The 20,029-nt window shown below is 38.4% G+C and overlaps 1 protein-coding gene across 1 annotated transcript in view; it reads left to right on the forward strand.

Moving 5' to 3' along the window:
• Positions 1–18,861, forward strand: part of LOC139146042 (uncharacterized) — a 19,844-nt gene extending 983 nt beyond the window's left edge. The window contains exons 2-8 of the mRNA XM_070717489.1: positions 7,822–7,889; positions 8,983–9,402; positions 10,667–11,086; positions 11,608–12,021; positions 12,954–13,388; positions 17,135–17,569; positions 18,410–18,861. Of these exons, the coding sequence (XP_070573590.1) occupies positions 7,835–7,889; positions 8,983–9,402; positions 10,667–11,086; positions 11,608–12,021; positions 12,954–13,388; positions 17,135–17,569; positions 18,410–18,495 (2,265 nt within the window). The 5' untranslated portion in view covers positions 7,822–7,834 and the 3' untranslated portion in view covers positions 18,496–18,861. The remainder of the gene's footprint in view (positions 1–7,821; positions 7,890–8,982; positions 9,403–10,666; positions 11,087–11,607; positions 12,022–12,953; positions 13,389–17,134; positions 17,570–18,409) is intronic.
• Positions 18,862–20,029: the final 1,168 nt, after the last annotated feature.

Consider the following 20,029-nt stretch of genomic DNA (forward strand, 5'->3'; position numbering starts at 1 on the left):
GGCTTGTCCTAAAATGCTCTTTTAGAATCCATTTTGTTCAGGCTGTGAAACATGGCGAGGTATTTGGTATAATTGCTAATAACATACAACTATACTAACAAAAACCTCATCATATAATGTAGTAGAACAGATACCTATCCATCATTGCATCGATAATTACCCTTTTCAATTACTTCCAAGAAAGACCTCATTTGACTTATTCGAAACGGCGCCTCGTATGCATGGCAAGCGACAGAAAGTGAAAGTAAGCCTTGCGGTGTCGAATGTCTGCGAACTTTCAGAGGGAGAGTTTCCATATATTGCTGATGTGCGAAACGCCAGCCTCAGTAAATACCATTTTAAATTCTGGAGGAAGAAACTGGACTTATCAGTGACAAATTACAAGAAAATAATAGCTATATTTTCCACGCACTTCTATTTCCTTCTTCTGCTGGGAAATGATACAGTGATGCGAAAAAAGTCATTTTATGTCGCACTTGAGAATTACAATATTTTTACTACTTCGAGGGGACAGACAATGATAAAACTGACCACACTGGAGATATCCCTTTGAAATGATTGCTTATAAACATTGCACAACGTAGAAGTATAAACGCAAATTTCTCACCTCGAACTGTCAACTGTTCTTTCTCATAACTTTGTATACGGACAGATCAGACTGTACCGACAGACAGATAGTGAGATAAGCAGAAGACGAGACAACACGTACAAGTGGCGCGGAGGGAGGGGGTAGACGGATAGAGTGACAAGAGAGATCGAGGGAGGTAGAAATGTAAGGGAGGAAAGGGTCGAAGGAAACAGACAGATGGAGACACAAACGTAGATAGACACATCCATAGATAAAGAGAGAAAATAGCCATACATCGACTATGTCTAGACCATTTATAGACAACCATCAATGTCTCAAAGAAGAGAATTTCAAATAAATCCGAACGTTGCGTGTAATTACCGAAATGAAACGGGTGACTTAGAGCGTGCCCGCGGCCCATGATCGGTAACCATGGCTACCCTGCATCCCGGAGAGTGTGTAGAGAATTCGTAAGAAGGTTGCTGTCGGCTAAATATGATTTAGTCGAAATTCGACAGGATGAATATCATCTTTCCGGATTGAATTCCGCTCGAAATATTCATTTTTCAGTGAACATCAACGACGGCTGGGTAAAACTGAAACTGTCTTCTGTGTTACCACAAGTGCCTCTATGTCTTATAGAGAACATATTGTTTCTTTTTACTTAACATTCAATTTACAAATAACATTGACATTTTTATTTCAAAAATATAAAACAAGCGTGACATCATACCTATCATTGAACAGGATTACGCAGTAGTTTTATGAGCAACATCTGCCGGTGCGCACACAAAAATCAGACGACAAATGCGTCCAATGTGAGCGCTCTGGAAATAATTACGTGTCGAAAACATTTCTCATCTTTTAAGAGTAGTTAATTTGTTTTACCACTCCAAATTCTCTAAGTAACCATTAGATGAGTGTTGGGAATTTATGACTTTTCCCCTACCGCTGCAGTTCGATATTGATCTATCATTTATGTCTTGAGACATATCTGACGTGATCTGCAGTGGCATTTTCCAGATATGTTTAATCTTGACAGATCGTTATTAATTTGGTAAGTCTAATCGATCAGCTGGGCTTCACGTTACCGTAGTAAAGATTTGATGTAAATGACGGGTCCTAAAACCAACAAGAGCTGTCCGACGCATGTGACGCATAATATGGAGGGATCGCAAATCAAGTATGGCATAGATTTTGTAATTTTTCTTTGAGTACTTTGTGATGGTATCTGATATGCATTTTATAGTCGTCTGAGGTGTATTCTTCAGATATTTTAGATATAATGTAAGCACAGTTAAACCGTTTGGACGAGGTGTACCTTTAGGGAAGCTGGAATCCTGCAACATCCTGCTCTTAAAATAACGATTCGTCAAAATTCCCAGTATCAAAATAAACACGCTTGCATAAAAATTCTGACATACACACATGGAATCAGCGACAGAGATGGGGAGCTGCATCATACTTCAATAAGAGTTTCCTTTCTCTGTGTTGTGTGGTTGATCTTACCAAAGTTTTCAATAACGGGAGTTTTGGAGCTCTCAGAGGTCGCAGAAGACTGTTTTGCTAAGTGCATACACCATTAAATACTAAGTACACAGTGTAAAATCGTAATCAAATGATATTGTTCGGCGATCATGAAACGTGTTACAAACATATTAAGTTCAGAACACTTTTCTTTTCACATTTACCTTTCACAAAACCATCTTCTTTTGAAGCCATAGTTTGTCTTGGGCGATTTCTAAGTAAGAGTCAAATCGATGAAATATGTTGTATTTAGGTAAGCATGGCTTCATTTTTATCACGACAGGATATTTGTTTGTTGAGAGGAATTTTTATTTCATGCCAGCTGTCTTTCTCCAAATACTTCTCTGCGGATCACCGGGTAACATCTGTGTCTAGACTGATTGTTTACAGTACTCTCGTGAAGCCTCGCCGTTTGCCATGACAAATTATCACGTATGGGTTTTTTTGGTTAATTAATGAGTGAAATGAAAGCTCTGCATTTTCAACTAAAGGCTACTGGATCGTGTGGATTGATTGCGTCATACACGACGTCGTGTACATGGTCCAGAGAACTTAGCTTTACATGTAATAACGGCGTATTCCACAGTACAATAAATTACCCACAATTCAGTTTGATTTGTACACACGACATTAAAATGTTTATAACTTTTTCAGTACTGCCTAAAAGCAATAATCTAAAGCCTCTAGATAATTGATTAATTATATCTATTGAAAGTACGATTAGATATTTCAGTATAAATTTCAAAGAAACCATTAAATAACGGTAAAAGTCACATTCTGCAGGTACTACAAATGCCATACTTTTAGGCAGCAAGTTATGACAAACTGAAGGGAAAACTTAGCAAACTGAGGAAACTTAGCATGCAAATTTCTTTTGTCTTTCTGTTTGGAAAAAATCAATATCCTTTTGTTTCATAAAACAGGTGCAACTAGTCTCCCTACTTTTCATTACATTATTCTGTATGGCTGAAGACACAATCAGTGGAAAATTTTACAAAAATGCTATCTCTTCTCTCAATCAAGCATACTTTTCTAAATCATTTAAAATGGGAATTGAGAAGAATGGTGTCCTCAAAAGTACGATTTCAGAATTTAAAAAACTAGTCTGTGAATTTGTCTAGACATGTGAGACACAGTAGATTCCACTGAGGAGTTTCCGTGTGTACAAATCATGATGAATTATGGGAAATCTTCAGTACTGTGTATTCGTCCAACAGACGAGGGGATCACTTATGGCGTATTCGTCTCATGCATCAGGCGAGGAGATACAACGCGACTTTTCATTCGAGACTGAGTGCAGAACCAACGACTGCGACACGTATTGTGTACAGTTAAAAGGCAAGAGCCATTCATCTGTGCGGCAGGCTTTCTTGACAAGTTGAACGCTTCGCATTTCGGCGTGATTTTTGAAAGTAGAAAGAGCGGAAGAGTTTACGAACATAGAACAAGAATAAGAACTTGCAGCTGATGGATCTTTGACTTCGCAAATTAATGAAATTATAAACAAAAATGGCAAATGATGGCGTTTTAGTCTGTTTTGGTCCATAAAGAAATGTAAATTGTGAACAAATGAGGCTAGACAGTACGATTTCAACTACAGCCGATATGAACAAGTCCGGCTGAACCGTAACGTTACTGAGCAAAGGGTCCAAGTCGTGACGGAGTAGTGGTACATCGAAATGACATGCATACCAACGGCGAGACATACTTTGCTGCTTTTTAGACTTTGTAGGGTTTCATTTTCAGAGTTTAAATACCTGTTCTTTACGTTTAAGGCTGCATTCACAAAAAAAGGCTAGGGGCTGGAGGAATTCAGGGGAATTCGAATATTCTGGGGGTAGTAGAGGGGGGACTTGAAGGTTTTGCTCTGCCTATAAGGGGGACCTGAAAATATTTTGGTTCCCAACATTTCGATGTCATCCAATGGTTTTAATGTTAGTAATAATTTTTAAAAATCGTGAACCATTTTGTTGCATTTTATGACTTTTATCTCGAAAAATCTAAAAATATATGAACGCAATTAAATTTTCGCCAAAACAAAATTGCATTGTAAGGCGGCAGAAGCTGCAATTTTTTTCAGTATTTCTGTGAAATGTATCGAATACAGTTTCTTGCATTTGTTAAGACCCTGAGCTAGACGCGGTTTTTTTAAAGATGACAGTTGTTCCGGTTGATGCCGTTGATGCCGGTTATTCGCTGGCAAGTGGTGCAATCGAGATCGTTAGTCAATCTCAGATGGGCAAAATTTTGTCTGCCTTAACAATGGAAAATGGTTGAAGTTTGACGAGTCTTCAGACTCGGTCACGGGACCATGAAGATGAGTGTGTGCGGCATGCAGAGAATGTACGATTCGCCGACTGTGAATTCAAAACACCTTTGCAGAGTGAAACAGACGAAATGAAGGAGGTTTTGGATCTGGAAGAAGAAATGGAATCGATCGATACGAGTCTTCTTCGAATGAATAAAAAAGACGCACCAGCCACCGACTTCGGAAGCGGAAACAAGTGGCAGTGCAACAAGTTAGTGTCATCAAAGGGAAGTCCGGCGTAATTGCCCAAAAGCTAGTCAAAACAAAAGACAGTGCTCCAAGTATTAAGCAAAGTAAATTAATCTATTATGCAAAGAAAACAGTGATAAAACAAAACTTATCATCAAAACGTGACCAGCAGGTGGCTAAATAAATCTAACCTAATGGTAAACTGAAATGTTCAGTGTCCGACGAGAGCGCTCTTTACCTTGGATTTGAGGTAGAACGCACCCCGGGGACAGACATTCGGACCTCTCAAACTTTTACAATTCTCTTCTGATATACCACATATGGGGGATCATTTTAAAGCTCTTGGTGAAAGAAAACTTTTCACCGGCAAAGTTTTTCGAAATTCGAATTTTTTTATTTTTCTCCATAGAGTTAACACAGGGATGGCGGCCATTTTGAATTTCCAATATCGGTAAATCTTGGGTAATTGTTTCTCTAGTACAAAAATTTACACGGTGACCCCCCCTATTTTTATTCTTAATTTGAAAGAGAATGATTGAAAGATCCCTGAGGAAAGTTAGAGCAAAAGTTTAAGTTAGAGCAAAAGTTTAAGTCTTTCACTTTCGAGGTGCATACTACCTTAACGTTAACCGACGTGCGACAAGCGACAGTCCACGAATAATAGACACCAACACACAGGTTCAGGCAATAGTCCGCGTACACGAATAACGGCACAAACTGCCTACCAATGGGACTTTTAGTTCGTGGTAACACTCACCGGAACGGAAGTTCTTTGGATGTCCACAGAATCCACAGTAATGATATGGCTGACGGTAACTACAGAATTATGTTCCCAGTGCCCAAACGTATAAACAGGTAAACTGAACTAGTTTCAAACCTCACAACATCAGAGAGTAAACTGACGTGGACACCCACTGGTCATGGCAATGAAAAAGAACACCGCGACGTGGCAAGCGAGTTTTTTAAACGGTTGGAAATGAATAATTCATTAACACACCTGGTCACGTAACAAGATGAAAGGCAAAATTTAAGGTGCTAAACTTGTTCACCTGGTCACGACACACGAATACGTAACACTCACTGTCTCTCTACAGCATACTGAAACACACAACAAAGCCTGTATATTGGTGATGATGGAACTGGAGTCAGACTTAACGTCATTTGTCAATGATACAAATGCATGGTACATGTATACTGTGTTGGCAAGCTGAATTCTGGACAACTCAACATACTGAAGGAGAAGAACAAGAACGCAATTGTATAAACTGGACAAAAATATCGTCAAAATTATCAAATTTAATACAGCTACTCCCTTGCTACTGCCTACGGGCAGTGTCACTGTCACTGCATACCGACAGTGACAGTGATAGCTCTGACTCTGATGTAGTTTGAGAAGAGAGTTTGTGTCTTTACACAAGATTAGGCAATAGAGGAACACATGGAAGACCAGGAGACTTAAAAGTAACCGGGCATTTTTGAATTCTGGCATATGAGGATAATCAAACATTGGAGAAAAAAGATTGGGTCAACATGCTTAATTTTCTACAAATGTACAATGGAAAGGCACTGTTTTTCATACATAAAAGCGTTTATTTCAAGTTTGTGCAGTGAATGAAATTTTAACATCTTATCGTACGACAACACAAAAGTAAAACATTAAACAGTAAAGACTCTCAAATAAATGAAAAAAATGTGACTAAATGGAATTATTTATTTTTTACCAGATTTGCCATTATTATTCCAAAATTTTTGAGATGAAAACGTTCATTTGATGGAATATTTTAACCTTCTAGTATTGTCAATTTTGTAAAACATGGAATATTGATGGAATATTTTAACCTTCTAGTATTGTCAATTTTGTAAAACATTAAATTTATAAGTAGCATCTAAGTCGGATATGTCATGTACTTTTGAAAAAAATATGTTTTTGCGGCGGGTCACTTTGCTCAGTTGTTCACAATTTAGCAAATATAGCTAAGAATTCACAACTTGCATACTCTCTCATGGTCATCATTTTGTGTGTCGTCAACATGTGCCATTGACCTGGTCAGAGTTGGATTAACTCAAATTGACTTAGACTGATAAATCAAAAAAGTCAACTGATGCATTTAAAAATGAAAACAATATAAGAATTTGGTGGCTCTAAAAACTGCTGGTAAGAGGTAGTGTCGAACAGAACAGCGCAATACACAATGTCATGTTTATTTTTTTCTACGTGCATCCTAATAAATATGCGGCTATATGATAATTTGGGAGACTTAAAAAATCATTTTGATTCATATAGACGGGAAGGGGGACCTAAAAACTTTTTTAGGGTATGGAGGGCTGATCTGAAAAAAATAAGATTTCCATCACGGTACCTCAACCCCCGCCAGTTTTGTGAGCGCAGCCTAAGAGTTCCTGTACCCAAAAGAATGACTCGTTCTGTCGACAGGATGATGCATGCAAAATCGAATAATAACCGAAACCAACACATTGTAACGCACTGTGTTTTTGGCTTCAGCTCAAACATGCCTCCAATTCTAATTGAGAGAGACGAATGAGTTGTTGGTCTTGACGACTGTCCACAACCAGCACTAACCTCACTTCAATCGAGTACAGAATTTGTACGAAACTTTCGCAGTTAGGGTGAGACAGTCGACGACATACGTGAATTATTCACCTTTAAGTAAACACAGGGATGGCATTAGTGATTAGAGTTGCGATGAATAATGAAAATACGTATCACTCCTCTGTACTTATATTATATCCATCCCCTTTCTCCAAATCCACATATATCAATTTCCATCGCTCAATGAGGCCGCACCATCACTGACTCGGAAAATAATACTGCCGTTGCTATGACGATCGTTCAGTGCGGCAAGCGATATGATTTTTGATAACCCTATTCTCAGAAGTGGAGCCATGCGGGTTTCGAAAAACATGCCTTGTATAATCTGCATTAACATTATCTGTAGATGTTTTAATAACGCGACATTGTTTTATTCCATTAGATTTTTCAACCAGAAAGGCGACTTACGGACACACGTATACTAAAAGGAAACTCAGTGGCATAACATTTGTCGAAATGTATTTACGCCGCATAGCGAGAACAGTTTTATTCGAATGGTGAAAGTCCAATCTCGAGGGTCTATGATACAACCAAATGCATTTTAGTGTCTCGAAAGTGATAAGAACAACTATAAGGAGAATTTTAAACAATTTTTTATAGTGTAGTGTTTCTTTTCAGATTGACAGAAACAATGCTGAGAGTGGGGGTCTTTCTCGCTGCAGCACTCCATTTTGCATCGTCACAAGGTAAGTTCCGAAAGAACACAGCGCCCTCTAATTTCACTTATGTCTGTCGGAATGCAAATGAAGACGACTGAAGCAGAGACTAGTCTGGTTCCCTGACCCATTTCCCCGGTAGAGGGCGTGGGGAAATATAGGGACCCTATATTTCCCCACGCCCTCTACCGGGAAATGGGTCAGGGAACCAGACAAAAGCAGAGACGTGACCGATCTGGTTCCTTGCTAAATTCTACCGCTGGCTGCGCTCCGCTCCGATTCGCAAGAGGGTGGGTGAGTCCTCAAACCGGACTGCAGTTATGGCGTTGTTTGCAATGTGTGGGGCAAGTTTACCAGCACGGTTAATTGAGTCTGCTTTTGACGCTTTCCAATTTCAAAACTGCGGCGAGTAAGTTGTATGCACAATCCCGTTGCCCTCTTAAAGAGCACAGTCTAACTCAAGAAAAGAGAACGTCTTATAAACTTTTATAGTAACCTCCATTATTTAATTGGCATTGTGCAGCATCTCGGGAAGCTTGACGTTTGTTAAATGGACTTAATATTAATGACATTAATGAATCATTTTAAAACAGCGAATTATTACAACCCACCAATCAGCTGTAACCTTCCTGGCAGCTGAACATTGGTGTTTATCTAGTATCACTAACAAAAGAAGTTCGAATTAGCTCCCTTTCTAGTTGCATGAAATCTATTCGCCTTGCATTTAACATGCTCAAAGGGCCAGTAGCTATAACGTTTTATAGTCTTGTTCACTATTTTTTTTGTGTGTGTCAATTTTACAATCTTGTTCTACTTCCCAAAAGAATGTTGAAGTATGTAGCTTGTCAACACAGCGTATACACATGTAAATACATTTGATTTATAGTCTGAACCAGAATTACATGTAACTTGTCAACACTAATGTACAGGACCGAGTCATTGGCAGGCTGAAAATATTGTGTATCTCAACATATCCTGCTGAAGAGAACAAGAAACTGTAATTGACACAGCTACTGACTCTGTAGAAGGGCCTATACCATACTTCACTATTTTTTACATTGAAAGTGGAGCATTTCCTTTGAATGACGTGACCATGTTTATCTTTGTTGTGTCCGTTTAACAGATGTGACAGTCTCCTCATTCTCTGTGAATGGCGCCGATAGCCTGACGTATTTGACATCGGTAGGCACCGATGTTACATTCAACATTACTTTGGACAACTCTGACTCGCAGACGGCTGGAAGCGTCAGCGACATCAAATTGTACCTGACCAACAACGGCGAATATGACAGTGCAGATATCAAATCGTCAGCTTTCGATACAAATTACGGCACCTCGCCGATTGCGGTCCCCGCAAGCGCGACTGATGAACCTGTTGTAGACATCACTGCGACGTTATCGGTTGATGAGAACAATTGTGAGAGCTACACACACGTGTGCGTGGTGTTGACCAGCGAGGGAGATAATGACGTCACGAATGACGACAGGTGCCTTGGCTTTGGAAATACTGCCGCAGATGCCGGTACAAAGCATTGTCCACAAGGTATTTATCAAAACAAGTTTTTTGCTGCAGATTTTCTCGTCTACCCCAGCATGTAGGTTAACATCTCAGTCTTTTCACACAAAACATTCTCTTTACGGTTTCTTGTACAATGCCTAAAAAGCACGTCGCCCGGTAAACAGGTCAAGTAAACAAAGATGTACGCGTGAAAAGGTATTTGCAAGCGAGGCGGGAAAATTTATGGGTTTTTTCGCTGAACAAGTAACTTTACAAAATGTCTTACGGCCGGGCTTGGAGTATGTTGGATTCAGATCTTTTGCGAGGGTTTGTCCGCGGGGAAAGTAAAATCAAATATGAGAGAGAGAGAGAGAGAGAGAGAGAGAGAGAGAGATGAGAGAGAGAGAGAGAGAGAGAGAGAGAGAGAGAGAGAGAGCAATGGAGTTGAAGCGGGGAGAGGACATTGGGAGCTTCTACGATGGGAAGATGACCAGAGAATTGATTCCCTGGTGGGGAGTGTAGTGACCATACGACAAACGAAATCAAAAACTTTATCTATAAAACCCATTCCAGTGTACCTGACGCTGTGTTAGGCAAATTAAGTTGTGTGTTTCCGTGAAAAGCCTTCAGAAAATAGGGTAGATCAATTGGGAACTTTTTCAATTGTTTTTAAATCTTCATTGGGTTAAGACCATTAACGAAGAGCAAAAATAGGTAAAACCATACACGATTTAAAAAATCGCGAAAAAACATGTTTAAAATGTGAGAGATTTGAAGTAGAGTTACCGAAAATACATATTTTTATTTGGTCTTAGCTTCCAGTTGCAATCAACATACTTTTTCATTTCGGACACCTCTCGCACGTTTATGGTGTCAGTCTGGTACTTGTGTTCTGCTTAGTTGCAATTGTCAAATATATGGTATATGTTATATAACTTGTTATATGGTAATTTCTCATTCTTTTGGACACACGCAGGCACAGACAGTGAAATCATAATTTTCTATCGTTCACGGGCGCTTTTCCTATACACGACAAGATATACAGACGACAGAACTAAGGATTGTATAAATGAACCAACCAACGAGCGAATTATGAATAAAATAAATAAGTGTGATTACACTGAAATAAATAATAATTGATCGTCTTTTTAATTCGCATATAAGAACATTCCAGTACATGGGGCTGGAGGCCTACAGTGGAAGTGGAATAAACTATTATTGTTATTAAAGTAATTCGCATAGAGAAACTTCAGTAAAGGCAGAGAATGGAAACGTAATCTCCTGTTTTATTCAATTCTCTGTCTCGTAGATGACTCGGTGACGATTTCTTCATTTTCTGTCACGGACCCATCGACGACAATTTATCTGACGGGGGATACAAGCATTGATTTGACGATAGGTTTCAGCAACACTGACCAGTTTTACGCCAAGGAGATCACAAGCCTGGATCTCTACCTTACAAACAGCTCGGATTACAGCTCTGACAGTGTGAGAAAGTCGGCAGCTTTTGCGGTGCTCGATGAAGCGTCCTTGCCAGTAACCGTAGGAGCTGGTGATTCTGATAACGATGCCGTGCAATCCACGGCAGCAGTCACAGTAACAGACGACACACAGTGCGATGAGTGGACACACCTGTGCGTGGTTGCAGAGGATGAAGCTGACGCTGTGATCGCCTCACTATGCCTCGAACTAGATGATCAAGAAGCTGGTGCGCTATTCTGTCCAAACGGTAAGTTTCTGTGTCCTGTTCAAATAGGAAGAAAAGTCAATTTTAAATCTTTCTGGGCAGTCGTAAACGCGATCGCACCAAATTTAAAAATCATTTTTTCATCTACTTGTTGAACATTTTCCGTGAAAATTGCAAGAAATATCTCTTGCCGTATCTCTGTATATAATGTATCAATGCTATGTAGGTGATGTTTTTTTTTACTGACATTTGTTCTCAATTTTATTCTTCACATTGCTCGGACCTCTCGGACCAAATCTCGCCACATGATTTAATCCGAGTCTTCAGCTTTCAATGTTCCAACCTTATACATATATATATATATATATATATATATATATATATATATATATATATATATATATATATAATATATATATATATATATATATATATATTATTATAACTCTAATATATATATATAACTCTAAAAAAATTGTTCCTTTAATATGGTGTTGATGATAAACGGTCACATTAATTGCCGTTTTCATTGTGTGAATTACTTTTCATTATTGTCAGTACAGTTGACGTCAGTGTTGCGTCATTTTCCATAACGGGACCCGAGAACCGCCAGTACAGTTCCACAACTCCAGTAGAGATAACCTTTGACCTGGGGCTCTCGAACAGCGACCAGCACTACGATGGAAGTATAAGTGCCGTCAACATCCGACTGACCAACGGTGATACTGGCTCTGCTACGGTGGAATCGGACCCTATTGCTACAACAGTACAAACTCCACTGACCGTTGCGAAGGGCTCTGATAACTTCGAGCAGACAGCGAAAACGGCTAACGTCATTGCTAGTGACGTTACTGAATGTACGGACTACACTCATCTTTGCGTTGTGGTGACACCCGACCCTGCTGATGATGCAAGCAATGATTATCACTGTGTAAGTCTGGGACCTGAAAACGAGGCAGGAACTGTCACGTGTCCAGGTAAGGGGTTTCCAACATTCTTGAAGTCTTGAAGGATAAGTGTTGACGAAAAGATGTCAGTATTTAGTTTCACACCCCCCCCCCTGCCGAGCTTTAGCGTTGATGCATTATGAATCGAATGGCCTTTGTCCTCATGGATGAATGATTCCAGTTCTGCAAATAAACCTCGTGCGAAAAAGAAGCTCTGTAATCTGGAGACTGAACGAAAAATACTATTAAAACATTCAGTTATCACATTGTCCACCATCTATTACAGACTCGTATCGACACTGCAGATACCGAGCGACATTGATATGCATGTTGATGTTGAGGTACACAGTCTTCAGCTTGTCAACCAAGCACACACACACACACACACGCACACACACACACACACACACACACACACACACACACACACACACATATATATATATATATATATATATATATATATATATATATGTAAAGTAAAGTTACTGTCGACAAGTGAGTTCTGGTCCGAACTCCAATTATTCTTAGAGTGCATTGTACACGTATAGACGCTGTGTTAGCAAGCTAAATAGTAGGGACTTTAACATCCTCTGGGGAGTAGAACAAGCACTTCCAAGTTGTAATTCACATTCAAAACATAAACAGTGAAAAAAAAATCATTAAAAGTTACAGATATTGGTCTTTACTGTCTGTCCTTGTGCTTTGAGTTGTACGGAAACTAGAGAAACTAGTGACCAAGAGAATAAGGAAGATCCGATATGATAGCGTAGAACAATAAGCTACTGAAAACGTAGTGTTTCTCTCGATTAGTGTTTAATTAAAAACTTGAGCATCCTGGGAGGTTCATACATTTAACGTAAATTCTCACCAATATCAACACCCGTGATACGCATTCCTTGCAAAGAGGAAAATGACATATCCACATATTATGACCACAATGATCCAATTTCTTTTCTCAGTTGAAATTTCACTGGAATCGTACTCCATTACTGAGCCAGCGATCGAAGGTCGCGTCTACAAAGTCTCCGAGCCTACAACAATCACACTCCAAGTCACACTGGGCAATACAGTTGATGAACAGAGCGGTTCCGTGGCGGCCATCGATTTATATTTCACCAACAACGCCGACTATATCGCAGCTAGCGAGAAATCGACCGCCATTTCTACATCCTTACCCTCTGGCGAAAACTTCCCCATAGATGTACAGAGTACAAGCCTGGAAAAGACGGGCCTAGAAGCGTCGGTGACACTAGGGGGCGCCATTGAAAAGTGTGCACTGTACACCCATCAGTGTGTTGTCATTACACCATCACCTGTAGACGATCTTTCAAACGATTATAAATGCATACCGCTTGGTGAGGGTGAAAATAAAGCTGGAATTTTACGATGTCCAGGTAAGCATAGAGAAAGTAACGGTCGATATAAGTAATGTATTTTTTAACATCACCACTGCCGAAGTTTTGGCTATTCCCAACCAACCCTCATTCTCCGTGCATCATAATGTTACACCACAAGATGTTAAACTCAATAAGGTCTCCCCATTTCAAGAAAAAAATAGATGTCCTCCAAATTCCTAATCCTTATTATCAATAAATAATTTATCGTTCTTTTCAAAAAATAGTTCCGAACTTTACAATTGGAATTATCGCAATTATCATTTTCAAATTTTAATAAATTAAGGGATGGTTGGACGACCATCAACTTAGAAATCAAGTATGAACTTTCGAAGACATGGCACCTGCCATGAAGCAAAGGCTTCACACTGAATAAACTATAAAAGAAAATGGAAACAGGATGTTAGGAAAGAAACAGATGTATTGCGAATACAGGATTAAAGGTAGGGGGTTCGTCCTGTCTGCAGCTGTGCGTACGGGACAATACGACCCGAAATGAAGTTCGACCCGAAAATTAGGTAAATTATCTGGAGTGTGTGATTTTTAGACGCTTCGTAATTTGCGAGCGACCACAGTTTCAACATTCAAATAGAAGACAAGCTTGGTCAGGGGATAGCCTGTTACAGTGTATCGGTGGTTAAGATTGAAATATTGACAATCGCAACATCATAGATGAGAAAACTGCTAATATTCCCTTGCAAGGGTATGGGACTTGCACGACTAAGGAACCATGTTACTTTCCTTTGTCCTTCAACTCTACACCATATAACAAATAAAACACAACAGGCCGCCGTTAGCACTCGTCCTCACTGTTCTAGGTTTTCTTCTCAAACGTTTACTCCCTATGTTCCGCGGCTTGCAAGCAACGTCCTACGATAGAGAGTTTGCTCTTTTTTCGGAAAACGATAGACAGCAAATAAATTCACGTAATTATAATATCTTTAATTCCAAAATGCTGAGGCCTCGGCCCATTGCATAAAGAAAGAAAACATACATATACTCAGAGAAAAATATATCACACAAAAAAGAAATGAAGTTGACATGGCTGTGTCTTCAAAAAGCAGTAAAGCTACAAGCCAAATTGAAAGTAACAAACTTGGTGGGATAAATGCTGTGTTGTTGCAAGACAGACGATATTTAAATGTTTGAACACCTGTCGTAAATCTAATAATCAAAGGGACTTAAAACATTATATTGATGCTCGGAAAAACTTTAAGAATATTTGTAAAATTAAAGCAGACGAATATAGAATAAACCGGCGAAATGCCATGTTGGAAAGTGTGAACGACCACTCCAAATTTTGTGAAACGGTCAAGCAACTTAAAGGTTACAAAGGAAATTATGTAAATAACACAATTAGCTCAGCTACATGGTTCAAGTACTTTAAAGATTTGTTTTATATTTCTACAGATAAGGTACCTTCCGAGTTTGACAGAAATATTTCTCAACATTAACTTCATCATGACACAGCTTGTGAGTTGTGTAAAGATAATACTCCGCTGGGATTAAATGAGAATATTAAAGTTGAGGAAATTCGTAAATGCATTTATGGTTTAAAAGAAATGAAAAATCGCCAGGCCCTGATGGGCTTATAAATGAAATGTTTGAGAACAGTCACGGTGTTCTTTTTCAATGTCTTTGTGATTTATAAAATGTTATTTTGAAGACACGTTCTTTACAATTACTTGGAGTAGGGGAATAATCTACCCACTACACAAAAAGGGTGCTTTCACAGATGTGGATAATTTTCGTGGCATTTCCTTGTTGTCTTGCATGAGTAAAATCTTCACTAAAATACTTAAAAATCGGTTGGTAAATTGGACAAAAGAAGCTGGCATTATTACAGAAGCCCAGGCTGGTTTTCGTAAAGGTTATTCCACAATAGATAACGTTTTTAATTTACAGTGTCTAGTTCAAAAGTACTTATCACAGCAAAAGGGTAGATTATACTGTATATTTATTGATTTCTCTAAAGCATTTGATCATGTTACACATAAATATCTTTGGTACAGATTAATATCTTATGGGGTTCACGGTGATATTTTGAAAGTCCTCAGATCTATGTATGAAAATATTGAAGCATGTGTTCTATGCAATGGTGGACTTACAGAATACTTTCAATGTAAGGTTGGTACACGACAGGGCTGCATGCTCAGTCCCTTACTATTTAGTTTATTTATAAATGAACTTGAATCCTACATGGACAAGAACGACCGTGATGGAATATTTGTTAACAATGATTTTAATAATATGAGTATCCTCATGTATGCAGATGATGTGGCCGATGCCACAGATTTGCCTATAAAACTACAAAGAAAATTGAATCAGCTAGAATTATTTTGCAAACACTGGAAAATGTCTGTAAATCTTGGCAAGTCATAAAATTATTGTTTTTAGAAATGGGGGATACTGAAACAGTACGAAAAGTGGTTTTATATGAATACACCTGTCAATGTTGTTAAGCATTACAACTATCTTGGAATCATATTGTCCTCACGTTTATCTTGGTCACCGGCGAAAGAACATTTGGTTATGAATGGAAACAAAGCCCTCTACAGGATTCAGATTGTTATTAATAAGTTAGGTGGGCTTTCCTTACTTCAGGCGTTTAAACTTTTCGATATGTGTATTTTACCTATTATTTGTTACGGTTCAGAAATCTGGGGTTATGAGTATCCCCAATAATAGAACGTATACAATTTAAGTTTTGTAGATTTATTTGGGTGTAAATTCCAGTGTCAACACAGAAGTACTTCTGGGAGAGTGTGGGAGATTTCCTCTTGCTTGTACATAAATGAAACGTTGCATTGCATACTGGTTGAAAGTAATCTAAATGGAAAATTCACGATACCCAAGGCCTGTTATGAAATGATTAGAACTTTTGATTCTAATGGAAAGGTCACCTGGGCAACCAAAGTAAGGGAACTACTTTTTCGTTATGGTTTTGGTGTAGTTTGGTATGAGCAGCAGTCGTCGACTCCAGCACCTTTTTAAAATTATTTCACACTAGACTACAAGATTGCTACAGGCAAGAGTCGTCTGATTCCATAAATAATCACTCCCGTTTACGCAGCTACGCAAGTTTCAAATCAATGCATGAGCCCGAGTTATATCTGTCAAATATTCACATAAAGAAATTCAAATCGAATCTGGCGAAATTGCGCTGTTCCAGCCACAAACTAGCAATCGAAATTGGCCGTCATTGTACACCACCTATTCCCATAGATCTCAGAATATGTCCATAATGTAAAGGTATAACAATCATAGAAGATGAATGTAACTTTTTACTATTTTGTCCTTTGTATGAGTCAGAAAGAATCGATTTTATACCACAGAAATTTCGTGTTTTTCCGACACAAGACAAGTGCTTTGCTTTGTTAAGATGTAAAGAAACGGATGTACAATATAAACTATCTGTTTTTGTTCATAAATCCTTTAAGAAACGAGAATTGTTTATACAAATTCATGTAATGAAAGATAGAAACACCCTGATCATCCTACCCAATGCAGTTTCGTTGAAAATTCAGACATGTTCCATATCGGCCGAATGGTTTATTTTTTCATTTTATTCATGCTCTATCCACCAGGCGAAGCCAAATAACAAGGTGAGTTAAGAAACTTATCAAATAATCAAAAACATAACAACAGGACAACAAAAAAGCAGGAACTGATATACCTAAAATAGGCGATAACAGCAAAGTTTACTAAAATGTGCCTTTAAAGAGCAAAATTTTGTCTCTCATTAGCTGTAGAATTGACGGTGAAAAATGTACAGGTGACGTCACCAGCATCATCTGTCATCATGTCGGGAGAGAACGCCAAAGTGATATTCAACGTGACCGTAGAAACAACTGACACGTCGCACAATATAAGTGGTGATGATAACTGGAATATTGAATGTTTCCTGGCAACAGACACTTCCGGTTCGGACGAGAAAGGCAAGGCTCCTGCAGAAACGACTTCTATGACGGAACTAAGAGGGTTTGACTTGAATGCTGGCGATGAGGTCACGTTCGCCGATGTCCAAGTGAGGCTGGCGCTCGGTCAAGAGAAATGTGGTGAATCGTCATATTTCTGTGTTACTGTAAGCCCATCGACCGACGCAAACTGGTTTGTCACCAAATCCAATGTTACTGATGCCACAAACGATAATTTAGACTGTGTTGAAGTTGAATGTACAGGTGAGTACGTTAACGTGTGCGCAAGGCCAGAGAGGGCGCAATCCTCAAGTTCTGTCGTTTGCATGGTGTCACGTTCTATTATTATTACAAGGGAGTTGTCTACGAAAGTCATTGGGCGCGCCCATTCTCAAACAAAGACGGGTGAAGTCATTGATTGCATTTAATCTTTCTACTCACTGATCATAATGTTCACGTGTTTGTGGTCTTCGAGATTCCTTGGGGCATTCTACAAAAAGCAAGCAGCGGCACCCAGGCTTCCTCATAATCCGGGGCCCGGGGCACATGTGAGTTGATGACGTCACGTGAAATGTAAACCCTTTTCAAATGAATTATTACCACAATAATTAGAGGAGGAAACCCTTCATAATCCTGTCTTTTTTGCACGATGCTAATATGTGACGGGAAATGTAAAATCAAAGAGTTACTTTGAAATCGTCAGGTATTTTATAGCAGCCATTGATCTTTGTATCATTCGACGATTTGCCATTTTAATTTTAAAATACTCGGACTTCTAAAGCATATTTAAGCGTCTGACTACTGAAATGATTACCAGAGAAAAAATGTCAGACAGATTTCAAGATGGGTCATTTGTAATGGAGATGGTTAAACAGATGCTAGAAAAGGGTTATATTAATTGCTTAACCATGTATAAAGTGCCCCGGTAAATTTTCCATAAACTTTTCCAAATTTTGACGTGGACTGATTCCTTGTTTCATAATCTGTTTTTTTCTTTCATATTGATTGTTAGCTAACCTAGCTCACACTGCAAATATTTTTAGTCTCTAAATACCCTACCACGGGAGAAGAAAATCAAGTTAGATGGCGTCGTCTTTATTTCAGATTCCAGCATCGTCGTTGGTGGCAGCTCACTGTTTGCGTCATCACTTCTTGCCTATCTCGTCATCATTTTGGCCGTTGACACCTGAGGGAGTGACGAAGCAAGATGAGAGCATATTTTACATTTTATATTACAATTGATTAACCTATTTACGTGTTAAGGATTTCATGTCAATTTTGAGAGCTAAGGTTTTCTGTAACAGTATTCAATGTAATCAATGCTCCAAGATGTTTTGCAATATTTCACAGAATAATCGTTACTCTGGAAATGTTAACGCGGATCGGAGTATGACGTGTCTACCGATCACTTCGATGATTTCGGTCAACTGAACAGTCCAACAAAGCTTGGACACTTAAATTTTACATTTTAAACTTCAATTTAGGTAACTCTGAACGTAAGTTATCGTTAATGGTGACCTTTTTACAGTTCTTAAGAATTACCTTTAAATAGTTATCGTTATGGTAACGTGTAATTGATATATATATATATAATATATATATATATATATATATATATATATATATATATATATATATATATATATATATATACTAATATTGATATATATATAACTTCTGAGAAACAAAAGAAGCAAATTTCTGTTGGACTCTTATCTTAATATCTTCATATTAATATTTTGTCTTCATGAGTCAGATATTTTTCACTCCGTCCACAATTTAGGAGAAAAACAGAAGCTTGCTTTTTGTAACGCTCGTGCAGATATTTGTCTCGTCATAAAAAAACCTGCATTTCTCTTTTCATCTCTTCGTTTCGATATGAAGAGTCTATAAATGACCCTGTAACAATCAGCTTTTTTTTGCAATGAGTAACTACTCTTAAAGGTCGCCTACAGCAGAAATCTTAAAGCCCCATTAGCTGTATCTTTTCGCATTTTTTTCCAATAGATGGTTTTTAAAATCAAATTCCCACTGAAGTGTAACCACAGAACGCTGTTCAAACCTTTGCGACCAGCGCACAAGTTAGATTTAACATCTGAATAGTTTTGGAGTTACAAGTCAAATATGACCACTACATATACACTGTACATACGTGTAAGAGCGTGAATTAACTCGACCAAATCCGGCACCAAGGATTGGAATACTAACATTTCCGTAGAGCAGGACTGCAAAACATCTCTTTCAAGATTGGAATGTACTTCTTGCTCGGAAATGCAAATCGATACAGATTATTGGGCTTTAACAAAGCCTCTTTGCATTTCATTGTTTATTATCTATATTAATATAGTCGCATAAGTCAAACCGAACGCGAGACATTAATCCTAGAAGTGATGATGAATTTACATTACGGCATTGATCAAGCTCATGTGTAGTGACGTGTAATGTTTGGTTTACGTAGGTTTATTCCTACCAACCTATATTTCCTTCATAATCCTGTTAAGTGGAGAGCCTTTTTAAATACAAGTATTAATCACTGTAAGCTACTCAACTACACCAACTTTCAGACAATTGCCCTTTTGTCTAAAATGCGTCAAAACGTAACATTGAAACAGTTTCTAGTTGACTAGTTTAAAAGTACAGACTTCAGAATCATTAAACCTGATAGTTTCATGTTGAGATCAGGAAGAATTATTAAATCGTTACTCGGAACCGCCGATTCTACTT

Source organism: Ptychodera flava, chromosome 12 (genome assembly GCF_041260155.1).
Source record: "Ptychodera flava strain L36383 chromosome 12, AS_Pfla_20210202, whole genome shotgun sequence".
NCBI classification, from domain to species: Eukaryota; Metazoa; Hemichordata; class Enteropneusta; family Ptychoderidae; genus Ptychodera; species Ptychodera flava.